At 43.5% G+C, this 12,875-nt stretch overlaps 1 protein-coding gene across 1 annotated transcript; it reads left to right on the top strand.

Annotated features, from left to right (window-relative positions):
- Positions 1–2,874: 2,874 nt before the first annotated feature.
- LOC136937552 (transcription factor Sox-9-A-like) lies at positions 2,875–6,762 on the top strand. Its single transcript, XM_067230876.1, has 3 exons — positions 2,875–3,606; positions 3,887–4,134; positions 4,497–6,762. Exons 1-3 carry the CDS (start codon positions 3,179–3,181, stop codon positions 5,267–5,269), a joined length of 1,449 nt encoding a protein of 482 aa, XP_067086977.1. The 5' UTR covers positions 2,875–3,178; the 3' UTR covers positions 5,270–6,762.
- Positions 6,763–12,875: the final 6,113 nt, after the last annotated feature.

The following is a 12,875-nucleotide window of genomic DNA, read 5'->3' as shown; positions in this document are numbered from 1 at the left end:
TCCACTAAGCCACTTCCATTGCCTTCAAGCAAAGGCAATACTGAGGTATCATTTTAGCCAGACTTTGACTGTTGAAATAATGTTGACATGGACTGCACAGTACACGTGAACCACAAGCACCACAACCCAGGAATTAGATACACCTCTTAAAAAGTGGAGGGAAATTGCCCAAGGTTCTCGGTCAGGTATTAGAGTAATGTTACCTTGATGAGTTATAAAATCAGGATAATTATACCTTCTAACTGCCGATGAAACAAAAACAACCTAACCCACAGTTTATCCAATTCCCCCTGTCTCCCCAACATGCATTTTGGGGGTATAGCGTTTCTGTGGCTTATGTCATCCAGCTGCAAGTAGGGGGCGAGTGAGGCTTGACAGAGGGCATGCTCGACTGACTCTGGGTCCAGTCAGCCAATAAGAGTGAGAGAGAGGAGTAATTACAGGTACAGCTGACAGGCCAATCAGGCTGATTATAATGAAAATGCCTGGTGATGACCCCCTGGAGTTCTGAGATATGAAGGAGAATACTTACTGGCACATTAGCCTAGTTTGGATTCAACTTCAGATGTCCATTGCAGCCACACAATAAGGTGTATATATGCATGTTTCAAAAATATAATTAGAACCTTATTTTGAACGCATGATATATGAATCCCTTCTATCTTAGAGACTAAAATACATCTTAATTGTATTATTTCCCCCCACCTTACCTTACATTTACATTTATTCATTTAGCAGACGCTTTTATCCAAAGCGACCTCCAAGAGAGAGCTTTACAAAGTGCATAGGTCACTGATCATAACAACAAGATAGCCAAAAAACTTTGCGAGTAGCCAAAATATGAAGCACACATTGTGAACAACCAAAGTAAGTGCCAAAGGGAAGAACCATAAGAGCATGTAGGTAAACAAGTTACCTTGGAACAATATATAAATCATAATAACTGTGTTTGTATTATTGTTATTATTGTTAATGTTTGATCAACATTATCAGTTATTAGCTATCATCATTGTTGTAATTATTTCAATAACAATAATTATAACAATTAACAATTAAATTATGCATGAAAGCAGTTATAATTGCTGATGTTGTTGTCACTGTTGTTGTTAATAATATTATATGCACTTATAATATTATTATTATTATTATTATTATTATTATTACTACATGTTCTGATTAGCAGATAGATGTTACGGAGGTAGAAGGTATAAGACAGAAATAAAGAAATACAATTAAGCCTATATAAAATCGATAGTGAATTTAATTATATTAGATTTAATGAAATATGGAACTACAAAATAGATAACTCCGAACCTATATCGGAATTTGGAACTTTATATTCGGATTAGGTTTCTAAAATTAAATAGTAAGATTAGTGAGCAAGCTCTACAAAGAAGCCTTTGTCGCGACTCACACAAGAGTTGGAACGCGCCCAGAAAGGTAGATTTTACTGCTGGCGACACATTTGTTTCGTTTCCGTTTGTGATGAAAATAAAATTGTTTGATTTTAGATGTAGGAGTCACAACATTTTCGATAGAGTAAAGTTGTTTAATAATTTTGGGATGTGATCATGATACATATTCTACCTCTACCACTTCAAACTGTAATACATTATTATATCATCATCTATTTCACTTAAATATGATTAAAACAGTTAATAATATTTGAAATGAAAATCAAATTACTAACAGAAATACTTGATATGATTATCTATCTATCTTTCTATCTGAATATCTATCTATCTATATATATATATGTATCTATCATCTAATGGAATCATTGAATGGAATGCATTGGCGAAAGAGGGAAAGAGATAAAGAGAGAAAAAAAAATGAAACGGAAAGATGCAGACAGAGATTCAAGGCATTTTGCTTCTGTACCATACTTTTAGTTTGCTTGTAAAGCCCGTGACATAATGCATATATTGTCTGACATTCAAAAGGTTTTGTTTGCCTCAATTATCTGTTCTATTCATATTTTAAAGGATCTTGTACACATTTTATTTAAAATGTTTGGGATACTTTTATTTGTAACTAGTCTTCACAATAAAATGTCGTCCTGCATTACATGTAATTAATCAATATAGATAACCAGACTATATGCTCAAATATGTTTCGATTGTGTATTTGCTTATTTTATAGCCTACACATGATTGTTTATCAAGCTATATTTATTTCCCTACTTTGTGAAAGGCAGCACACCACACGTGCAGTAAGTTTCTGGACTGCTGTCTCCCCCTATTGGTAAGCCTGGAATTGGTAGGCACTCCTGCTTCACGCTGCACTCTCCAGTCTGAAACCCCCTATTTCATCTTATTTCACAAAGACATCCATACTGTGTGTTTCTTGACATTTATCATGAAGCCACCCCGGTCTGACAACAGGCCGACTAGCCACATAACGTACAAGTAAACGTTTCTATTTATTCTATATTTTGTTTTGTGGGGAAACAATGACACCTAGTTCTATACAACATGCACAGTGAATATATAGAGAAGAAATGCTCGTTTTGAAATAATTGATAATGAATGTCTTGGTCTTGAATATGTTATGAAGTATATAGTCTATACTCCAAACCTGACCCCTTCTGTAAATGGCAGTTTTTCTTTTCTTCCATCCCCTGCCTGTCCTTGGCATATCTAAATAATAATGAATTTTTAGACTGTTTATAATAAACCAACTAATACAATGTAAAGTTAATGAGGTATGTTTAGCCTGTACCTATTCGGTGTAATTAAGAGGTGAATCTCACTGTTGTTGAGTAGGCCTACTCGAATTTCGTCTCCGCCTCCTAGAATTTCATCCAATCACTTTCTTCGTCTCCTTTATAAATGGAGCCTTCGCTTCAGACTTCTCAGTAATCTTGAACAGCGGGCACTTTCTGCAAAACTTGCCTATATATTGTCATTTAATATTTTTGCAAAACATTCTTTCGTCCGCAGTGTCCACTTTTCGTATTTGCTTGTAGCTCGCACAAAAACGATTGAAGGAGACTTGAAAGGACTTTAGCTACATTCTGACAGATTGCTCTGGTGGAGTGAAATTTGTCAATCAATTTGCGCGACTCCTCTACAACTCTAGCCTTTGGTTACAACTGAGGGATTCTAAAACCTGAAAAGAACGGAATTTTCTTCCCAAGAGATATTCATTTCAACTTGCTGTTCGCAAATTATTTCGCATGAATCTACTCGACCCCTACCTGAAGATGACAGACGAACAGGAGAAGTGTCTCTCTGACGCTCCAAGCCCAAGCATGTCCGACGATTCGGCTGGTTCGCCCTGTCCATCAGGGTCCGGCTCTGACACCGAGAACACCCGGCCGTCAGATAACCATCTTCTGTGCCCAGATGGACCTCTCGGAAAGGAGGAGGGAGACAAGTTCCCCGTTTGTATCAGAGATGCGGTCTCGCAGGTGCTGAAGGGCTACGACTGGACCCTGGTGCCCATGCCAGTCCGCGTAAACGGCTCCAGCAAAAGCAAGCCACATGTCAAGAGACCCATGAATGCTTTTATGGTGTGGGCTCAAGCCGCTCGTAGGAAACTGGCAGACCAATATCCGCATCTTCACAACGCAGAACTCAGCAAAACTCTCGGGAAACTCTGGAGGTAGGTTTATTCCTCATCACTTTCACGCACGGCCGCAGTTGCGTTATCATAGCACAGTCATAACCATTGCTTTTGTGTTTGTGTGCATTACCATTTGTGTTATTGAAGCAGTAACGTGTTTACGGTATAAGTAATATTAGGCTTCTCTTCATGTTAATTTTCACCATGCATTATTTGTCCACGAGTAAATACTAATAATTATTTAATGTAGCTAATTTCAAAGCTTGTTTCAATGCAATCATGGAAATTAATATTTGCACGTTTTCGTTGTGATTTTCAGATTGCTTAACGAAGGAGAGAAGCGTCCATTCGTGGAAGAGGCTGAGCGTTTGCGAGTTCAGCATAAGAAAGACCATCCTGATTATAAGTATCAGCCAAGACGTAGAAAATCAGTGAAGAACGGACAGAGCGAGTCTGAGGACGGGGAGCAAACCCACATCTCTCCCAATGCCATCTTCAAGGCGCTTCAACAGGCTGATTCTCCTGCTTCTAGCATGGGCGAAGTGCATTCCCCTGGCGAACATTCAGGTAAATAACTTTTTTTTTACTAGTTTACTCTGGAAAAGATGATGATAAATGCTAATTTGTGAAGTAAAGATAAATGTTTTGACAATTTAATTTTTAAGTTTCTCTTGGCTTGACGTTTTCGCATTTTAGAAGCCACACTGAACAGACACCTGTAAATGATTAGTGTTTTTACAAGCCATCATGCAAATATACCACCTGTCTTTACACCAGCACTTATCTCTTCCTCTTCAGAAACTCTTGTGAACATATTGTATTATGTCACCAGTCACTGTTGCAGGGAAACTCATAAATCTTTATTGGAACCCTGTTTAATATCTTGTGGACATAGTGAAATAAAAAAGTTGTCTTGCTTCCCTCTTTAGGTCAGTCCCAGGGACCGCCAACGCCACCCACCACCCCTAAAACGGACCTTCCCAGTGGCAAAGCCGACCTGAAGAGAGAGGGTCGCCCAATGCAAGATGGCACCGGCCGCCAGCTCAACATCGATTTCAGGGATGTGGATATTGGTGAGCTGAGCAGTGACGTGATCTCCAACATCGAGGCCTTCGACGTCAACGAGTTTGACCAGTACCTGCCCCCGCACGGCCACCCGGGGGGGCCCGCCGGAGCTCAGGCCGGCTACACAGGCAGCTACGGCATCAGCAGCTCCTCCGCCAGCCAGGCAGCCAGTGCAGCGGTCCACGGCTGGATGTCCAAGCAGCAGCAGCAGCAGCAGCACTCTCTGACCACCCTGGGTGCGGGCGGGGATCAGGCCCAGGCCCAGGGCCAGCAGAGAACCACCCAGATCAAGACGGAGCAGCTGAGCCCCAGCCACTACAGCGAGCAGCAGCAGGGTTCCCCCCAGCACGCGGCCTACGGCTCCTTCAACCTGCAGCACTACAGCGCCGCCTCCTACCCCTCCATCACCCGGGCGCAGTATGACTATTCAGACCACCAGGGCGGCGCCAACTCCTACTACAGCCACGCCGCCAGCCAGGGCTCCGGCATCTACTCCACCTTCAGCTACATGAGCCCCAGCCAGAGGCCCATGTACACCCCCATCGCTGACCCCACGGGGGTGCCCTCCGTGCCCCAGACCCACAGTCCACAGCACTGGGAGCAGCAGCCTGTCTACACACAGCTGTCCAGGCCCTGAGAGCCACAGCTAGGGCTTCCCCCCCAGCACAGACTGATCCAGCCCTCCTCCACACCACCCAGAGACTTGCTCCCACCCCGTGGCCTACAGCCACTATGCCACATTACCCTTCACCACCAACAGAGAAACATGACAAGGACTTTTTATAGTACTGAAAATATATGAATATATATATCTTTGGAATGGCTCACGACAGTGCCTTTTTTTAAATGCTTGGAGTTGTGATTATATTTTTTTTAGATATAATGTAAAGAAACTCTTCTGAAAAGATCCTCCGTGAGGACATATTGGTCATGAATATTTTAGTATGTACTGTGTATGTGTTCTGCTCTTTGGTTCGTCGTCATCTTTACAGGGGATTTATACATTTATAATGAGGAAGAGTGCAGCAGGATTAAAGTCCTATGAAGCCTTACTACTTCTCACTGATGTATTTTTGTACAGGAAGTCAGAAAACGTCCCTTGACCCGACACTGCCGTCTTATAACACATTTCTGCTTTGATCCTCTGTACTGTACATATTTTATTGTAAGAATTGAGCAAAGTTGGTTCAAATAGTTTTAGAGGGCCCAGCTGTGTCCCAAGATATGACAGTCCATATGTGAGTTAGGCAGATGAATATAATTTGTTGTCGCTTTAGCGCATTAGCTCAAGTTGTTGTGTTGGAGATGCCATAGCAGGTGCCATGTAGATCTATCAGGGGCCTTACTATGTAGCTGGATGTGACTGAGCAATGTATCTATTCATCTGAGTATTGCCTTCATACCATTGGTGCCTGTTGCCAGAGTGGAGAAAGATAGCTCTGTATGCTAACGTTGCCGTGTAGAAGCCACAGCTGAGTTCTCACTTCCTGCTTGGGGAGCTACAGGAAGTGCCCTTTGACCTGAGTCTCTCCTGCAGGTCTCGGCTGAGTCTGCCGTAACCTCTCATTCCAACAGCCCCTTCCAGTTCTTAACCCTCTTAATTTATTCCTTAGCATTAATTTTATTTGAAAATAATTACTATTTGCAATTTATCTTTTAATTCAGCAGCAACTAATTGAAATGAAAAGGTTTTCTGCATAAGGTTTTGCTGTCTTATGTGGTACAAATTGTAAGCATTTTGTTTATTTATCAATTGTAAATGTTTCGGTTTAAATGTTCCTTTTTTGATCTAGTTATGTACAGATTACTTATTATGATGAACTTGATCTTAAATCTCTAAAAAAGAAACTGGAAGTTTTTATTTTCATTCTAACAAATATGGATTAATGGCTATTGAAAGTTGTGGCTGCATTATAAAGACTTTTATTCTATAGAATCACCAGCATACTTTTTTGTTTTTGAAAAAAAGTTGTTATTTTGTTTTCCTATTCAATATCTTAGTTCACATGTTGACATGGTCTTAATGCAAATGAATTATTGTTTCCATAGGTAAAACATGCCATTGTCTTAAAAGAAGCTTATCTTTTGTATTATATTGTTTGCAATAAAAAGAAAACATATCAAAAATAACTTATTGACTGGTCCCCTTTATCTTATTTTGTAAAGGGACGGTAGCATGATATGAACTAGAACACTCAATCATGTAAATGCCAGAACAGTTGGGTTTCCTCATTCTCCTGCAACACTTTATGAAGGAAGTTAACCTACACTGAAGGAAAACAGTAAGAAAGAGACGTCATTTACTGACTTTAAATCACTGAGGCTCTGGTCTGTGGCTGTTATTCAAAGGCACCAAGTGTATAGAACACACAGACCAACAAATCCACAAGGTTCCTGTTTTAATTTAAAACTAAATTCAAAGCTAAATTCGAAAACAATGTTCATGGAAGCTTATGTCTGTTGTAAAAGAGCTAAACAGTTCTGATTAGCCTTTCATTTAAAATCCTGCATGGCAAAGCTATGCTGCAACTGAAGCTATATGACATACATTTGGTCTCACTCACAAGACTCAAAAGCCAGACTGAGATCAAACTTGTACTCGCTAATACCACATGCGGGCCGACTTGTGGTGTGTGGACTGTTGGCTAGCTTCTGGCTTCTCAGACAATGAGGTCACAGGGCCATCGTTGCTACGGCCTATTGAGATGATGTATGTCCACACCCTCCACAGGCCTGTATACCCCACTGCTAACAGCAACAAACTGCCTATAAATGTTGTTTATTCATTACCGGCCAATGCAAAAAGGAATAGAGTTGGCCTCGATAAATCAGAGACAATGTAAACATAATCAGGGCCCAAGTATGGGAACAGAGTCTTCATGTTGAAAGCTGAAGCAGAGTCTCAGATGACATCTCTGTCCTCACATCAACTGGACTAAAACCATTCTCTACCACCCACCGCTGCACCTCATCACACTGGAGCTAATGGACGCCTCGTCTACAAAACCACCACATCCACCATAGACTGTTGGTGTCGATCCAGCGTCAGGACTACATGACCAGATCTTGAACTCATACTTAAACACCACACCAACTAGGTGAAAACACTTTTGTGGTCTGAAAACAGGATTCAAGAACCAAATTACCTCAAGTTAGTGTGTGTGGAAAATGTCCAACTCTACTAAAACGGGACCAATGGCACTCTCATCCTACTTTATGAGTCATGCCATGGCTGTGTGAGAGAGCTAATTAGCGTTAGCAACCTTTTTATGGTCTAGCTATGATGACTCAGCTTTCTTTGGATCAGGTCAGTGTGTGGATGTCAAAGGTCCCAACAATCCTCATTGGATTCCCCTGAAGTAAGCGGGTGGGGGGGCGGAGGGGGTTCCCCTAACTGAAAAACTCATGGGGAAGGACTTCTTTGACAGACTTATCTGGAAAGATGTGTGCAATTTATCAGTGGTATTTTCTGTACTGCTGACTGGTGCATGTGTTATGCTGTGTGTTGAGTTCTGCTATGTAGTTTCTAACACCATAGGCTGATAGACATGATAATAACCAGTGAAACAGTAAAATGCCATTGTTGAAAGCCTAGAGCTTTGGCCATCACAGAAAGTGACAGAAGATATTCTTCCAAGCCACAGGTAGTATATATGTAAACAAAAGCATCATACACAGTTTGTCTGATAGCTGCGGTCTACTGTACAAGGGTAGGACAGCGATCTGTCTGCTTGTGGCATGAGCCTGTAGTGTTGTGCTGCGGTAACTTGGGATGGGGTAGCAGACAGACCCTCCACTCCCCCTAACCCCCCTTACACCACCCCCCCACCCTAGACCATGACAGGGAAGGCTGCAGGCTGTGGGCTCCCCTTCCATGTAGACCCCCTGAGACGCATCAATCACTGCCTCTGCAGTGGCCCAGACCTGGAGCAGGGCAGCAGGGAAGCGGAGGTGGAGGGGGCTGAAGGGCCAAAGGGCGAGGGGAGACCGGAGACCAGGGCCACAGGAGAGGGAAGAAGGAGGGTCGACAGTGGGGGAGCCTTTAGGGAAGAGAAGGGTGGAGGGAAGACACTAAGCCAGATAACGAGGTAGTTGTGTTGGAAGCTCCACAAGTATTCTTGCATCGCTTTCTGGACAATCGTTCCAGTCCTTTCCTTCAAAACAGGAGCCGGCGAGAATAAGCGAGACTAGACACCCATCATCCAGCAAGTCTGAGGAAACTATCAGCCCACTCATGCACTCTGGATGTATATGAAACAGGATCCCTCACAGGCATGCCGAAATGTGCTCCATCATCCCCAGCTGCTGAGGAGGAAGAGATGGGGCTGACTGTCAGTCAGAGCTGGGCAGGACTCTCTCTCCAGTCTGAAATTCAGCCAGGGGGTGACGAGGACCACTTTCATTGGATTTCATCAGATTAGTGCGTCATGTGTCATCGGTGACAACGAGGCAAGGCTCCACCAGGAAATAAGATCAACAGCAAGGCTTTCCCTACTTAGCATGTGTGACTCATCGTCAGGGCAGTGCCATGGACATGTGCAGCCTCACCCAGTTAAAGACCGAGGGAGGGAAGAAGACAGGGGGGGGGGAGGGGAGGAGAAAAAGAAAGGGTAGAGGAGGGAAGAGAGGGGGGAGGAGGGGAGGAAAGTTGAGGGAGGGCGCAAACCGAAACCATGGCAAGGCAAACATCTCATCAAATGCAGCTGGTCAAATGGAACTGATCATCCTAAAGGCTTACAGTGCACTGTAGTTATCCAACTGACATGTCTTCATCAATCAGTTCTAAGATATACACTACACCATTGTTGCACAATTTACAATTGGACATATTGGTCTTCAGTGTTTCTTAACTTTCTTAAAAGAAGTTGACAAACAGAACGAATGAAAAAGTCCCTCCACATGGCCCAGCTTAACCGTGGCTCAGATTGCCATGGTGGCAACTGTGTCCATCCAGTTAAACGTTTGTGTGTGTGTGTGTGTGTCTGCGAGTGTATGTGGAAGTGTGAGTAGGCTACGTGTGAGCATGTGTGCGTATGTGTATAAGCATGCGAGTGTGTGTGTGCGTGAGCACGTGTGTATGTGTGTAAGCGTGTGTGTGTGTGTGTGTGTGAGCATGTGTGCATATGTGCCGTCAGACTGACCCCCTCCAAACAGCAGGAGCGGGCTGATGAATGTTCTTGAGGAGGATCGGAAACAAGACCAAATTTTTCTCTTTCTCAGACAGGGCCCTCCATGGGCAATTTTCCCAGGACGACCCCATTATTATTCCACAGAGACGTCTGCCCCTGCAGAACCCGATGGGTGGTCTCTGGGAGGGCAAAAGGAAGAGGAAAAGAAAAAGGAGAAAAATCACCCTTGGAAACTGGACCACAATAAAATAGAAAACAAAGTAAAATGAGGACAAAACAAAGTACAGACAAACAAGGCCGTGCACATATTGAGAGAGCTGTGTACCTTGGTGCAGGGTGATAAATTAGATGTGTGTGTGTGTTTGTGTGTTGCGTGTAAGCATTTGTGTGTGTGTGTGAATGCACGTTCTACATGTGTGTATGCCTACATTTGTACAACTGAAAATGCTGAGGTTCAAATAAGGAACATCATATTCCATTTTTGTTTTGAAGTGCCCTGTGTTCCATATTCATTACATTGCGACGGATGTCGACAACAGGAACTTGGATCTTCGCAATGAATAACACACTCCTCGAGGCTAACACAGTACCATAACGGTTTTGTATTATTTTTTTTTATTCCAGCCTCTACTTTGTCCTCACACATTTATCCAGTTATGACCTTACTTACAGTGTGTCATTGTTTTGGACTTGTTCATATCACACATAACATCCCACTCAACAGCATAGTGCAGTCCACATTGTACTCCAGTGTTAACATGTATCCTTCAGGCCATAGCTATGGAGCCAGCGCTAGCAGTTTGGACTGCTTACAAGTACAGTTTGAATTGACCCCCTCTCTGAGTTCCTTCTCAATAGCCCACTCCATTAAACCCTGGCAAAAAAAAAAACCCCACAGCCAGCCAGGGGAGGGAACTCCTGCTAAATCAAGCTGATGGACTCGTCCTCAAAGCCTGGGCACATAACAGGCCAGTACTGGGCGGCCAGGGTGGGGGTGGGATCTGTGAGTCGGGGGTTGTCCATGTCCATGGTAACGACACCCTGGAGGTAAAGACTGCTTGTTGTCTGCCTTGCGATGGGGGAGTTCACGGACTGCAGGCTGGCTACCTCCAGACCTATGTGTTGCTGGCCATCCTGTGTGTCAGGCCAAAATAAGTCGAATCATAAGACCTGTAACTGAACCGGTTAAACGCGGTCAACGGTCAAATTCCGCTCGGAGACTTCCTGCGTGTTTCAGGAAGTGGGACTTTGGCCCTGTCTTGTGCCACCCCACGAGGGCATCAGGCTGGGTGGACTGCCAGGCGACCTGGCCGGGCCAGCTGGTCCTCTGGGTCCCATGTCGAGCTCCTTCCCTTTGTCTGACCATGTGGAAGAAAGCTGGCACCGGTCCCAGGTCAGCGGAACCAAATGATATTACCATAATCCCATTAAGTGTGTCTGAGGCCTCAGGAGCCCCAGATGAGTGTGAGAGGAAGCTTGGTGGGGGGGGGGCGAGAGTGGTGGAGGGAGCCCTCTGCGACCACGGCACACACAGCGGACTGCACGGGCCATCACGTCACTGTCCGTCCAGCGCTCCGTGTCTCCGGGGATGGCTATCTGGAAGAAACGAAGAGATAGAAAAGCAGATGGTATTGTGCTGTACGGTAGCCTAGTTGGGATTTGGGTTGACCCAGTTCGACATGTTCTTCCGAAAGCAAGGGTTTCATTTGAGTGCGCTGTGAGATTATTACTGATAGGGGAGATTTACGATTGGCATGGAAATAATACCGAACTTAGTAATAAAAGCATGAAAATGCCTAATGGGCACAGGAACTAACTGTAATTCAGGCCAGAAGCTGGTTAGATGGCTAGAGCAGGTTAGCATGTACTGTATAAGCCTTCATACAGTCAAGGAAAGTTATCATCCTTAGATCCTTATAATCCCCTTATTGTTCTGCACAGGATTCCTTACAACAACAATCGAGATTTTTCCATCCATCTTTCCATTTGTTTCCAATTAGACTTAGAAGAGAGAGAGTTCCATACTATAATCCTTCCACATGAATTGCAGTTAGTCTCTGCTAACTCCTGTCATTACCCTGTAAATCTCTCTCGACATATCCATTTACCAAGCATGTCCCCATTGGACACAGCGTATTTGTGTTGTGTTGAACCACAAAGGGAGAAAAAAAACTATATCACCCTTGTATGAGATTTGATATGGGTGTAAACTGAGGTCCTGGACCTGATCCTGGAGGCGTGGACTGAGGGGCAATGTACTAAGCAAGTTTATTTAATAGACAGACAGGCTTCTCTGTCACAAAAGAAGAGAGAACAATGAATGAAACAAAATGTTCTGAGGTGTCTCGCTAACCTGTTCCCTGCAGATGAACTGTTCAATGACTGCATCAAGCCTTTTTAGTGTTTTTAATTTGTATTTATTGTGGTACTGTGTTGTAGTGTAAAACAATCCAGATAAAATATCGATTTGAAGCAAAAAAGATTCTTCTTCCTTGGGATAACAGAAAAAACATTCAACGAAAGAAAATGACTGAATTGAAGTTTCTCTGATTGGGGAGAGGTGGGTTTGATCAAGCAGTAAGGGCAAGCTGTGTTTGCGTTTGTGCTGTTTCTCTCAGGCAACCAGGCAGTATAGTGGAGCAGACTAATGCTAAGAGACCCAGTGGCATTGTCAGCTAGTATTTCTTTACTCATTGAGCCTCCAACATGTCTTGTTTTCCCAGTTCCTGTGTCTCTCTGTTCTGTATAGACGCCTCCCCGACAGGCACAATCCCTTGTCCAAATAAGTTAATACCTCAACCAACATGTCAATGTAAAGTTCAGGGCCAGATGCAGATTCCTTAGTGAACATTCTCTAGCATGGCAGTAAACCAATTAATTACACACACTGGGATTGCCATTCTCATGGAAACACACAAACATTTAGAGAGGGGTATGTGAGTGTGTGTGTGTTTGACTTCGAGATTAACAGGTACAGAACATTCAGTTGGCTAACCTCGCACTATGGCTTAGAGGCAAATGCTCAGAACGCAAATGCACGCTGTGGAAACATCAGCTCTGATTGTCTTTTCGTTGGATGCCACCATGACTCCTCTGCCTCTGTACTGTGAAAAA

Source organism: Osmerus mordax, chromosome 3 (genome assembly GCF_038355195.1).
Source record: "Osmerus mordax isolate fOsmMor3 chromosome 3, fOsmMor3.pri, whole genome shotgun sequence".
NCBI classification, from domain to species: domain Eukaryota; kingdom Metazoa; phylum Chordata; class Actinopteri; order Osmeriformes; family Osmeridae; genus Osmerus; species Osmerus mordax.
This window is presented reverse-complemented; position numbering and strand designations above follow the sequence as displayed.

Coding starts and splice junctions, on each gene's coding strand:
- LOC136937552 (XM_067230876.1), top strand. CDS start 3,179: ATGAATCTACTCGACCCCTACCTGAAGATGACAGACGAACAGGAGAAG. Junction 3,607..3,886: donor ACTCTCGGGAAACTCTGGAG/GTAGGTTTATTC, acceptor TGTGATTTTCAG/ATTGCTTAACGAAGGAGAGA. Junction 4,135..4,496: donor TTCCCCTGGCGAACATTCAG/GTAAATAACTTT, acceptor TTCCCTCTTTAG/GTCAGTCCCAGGGACCGCCA.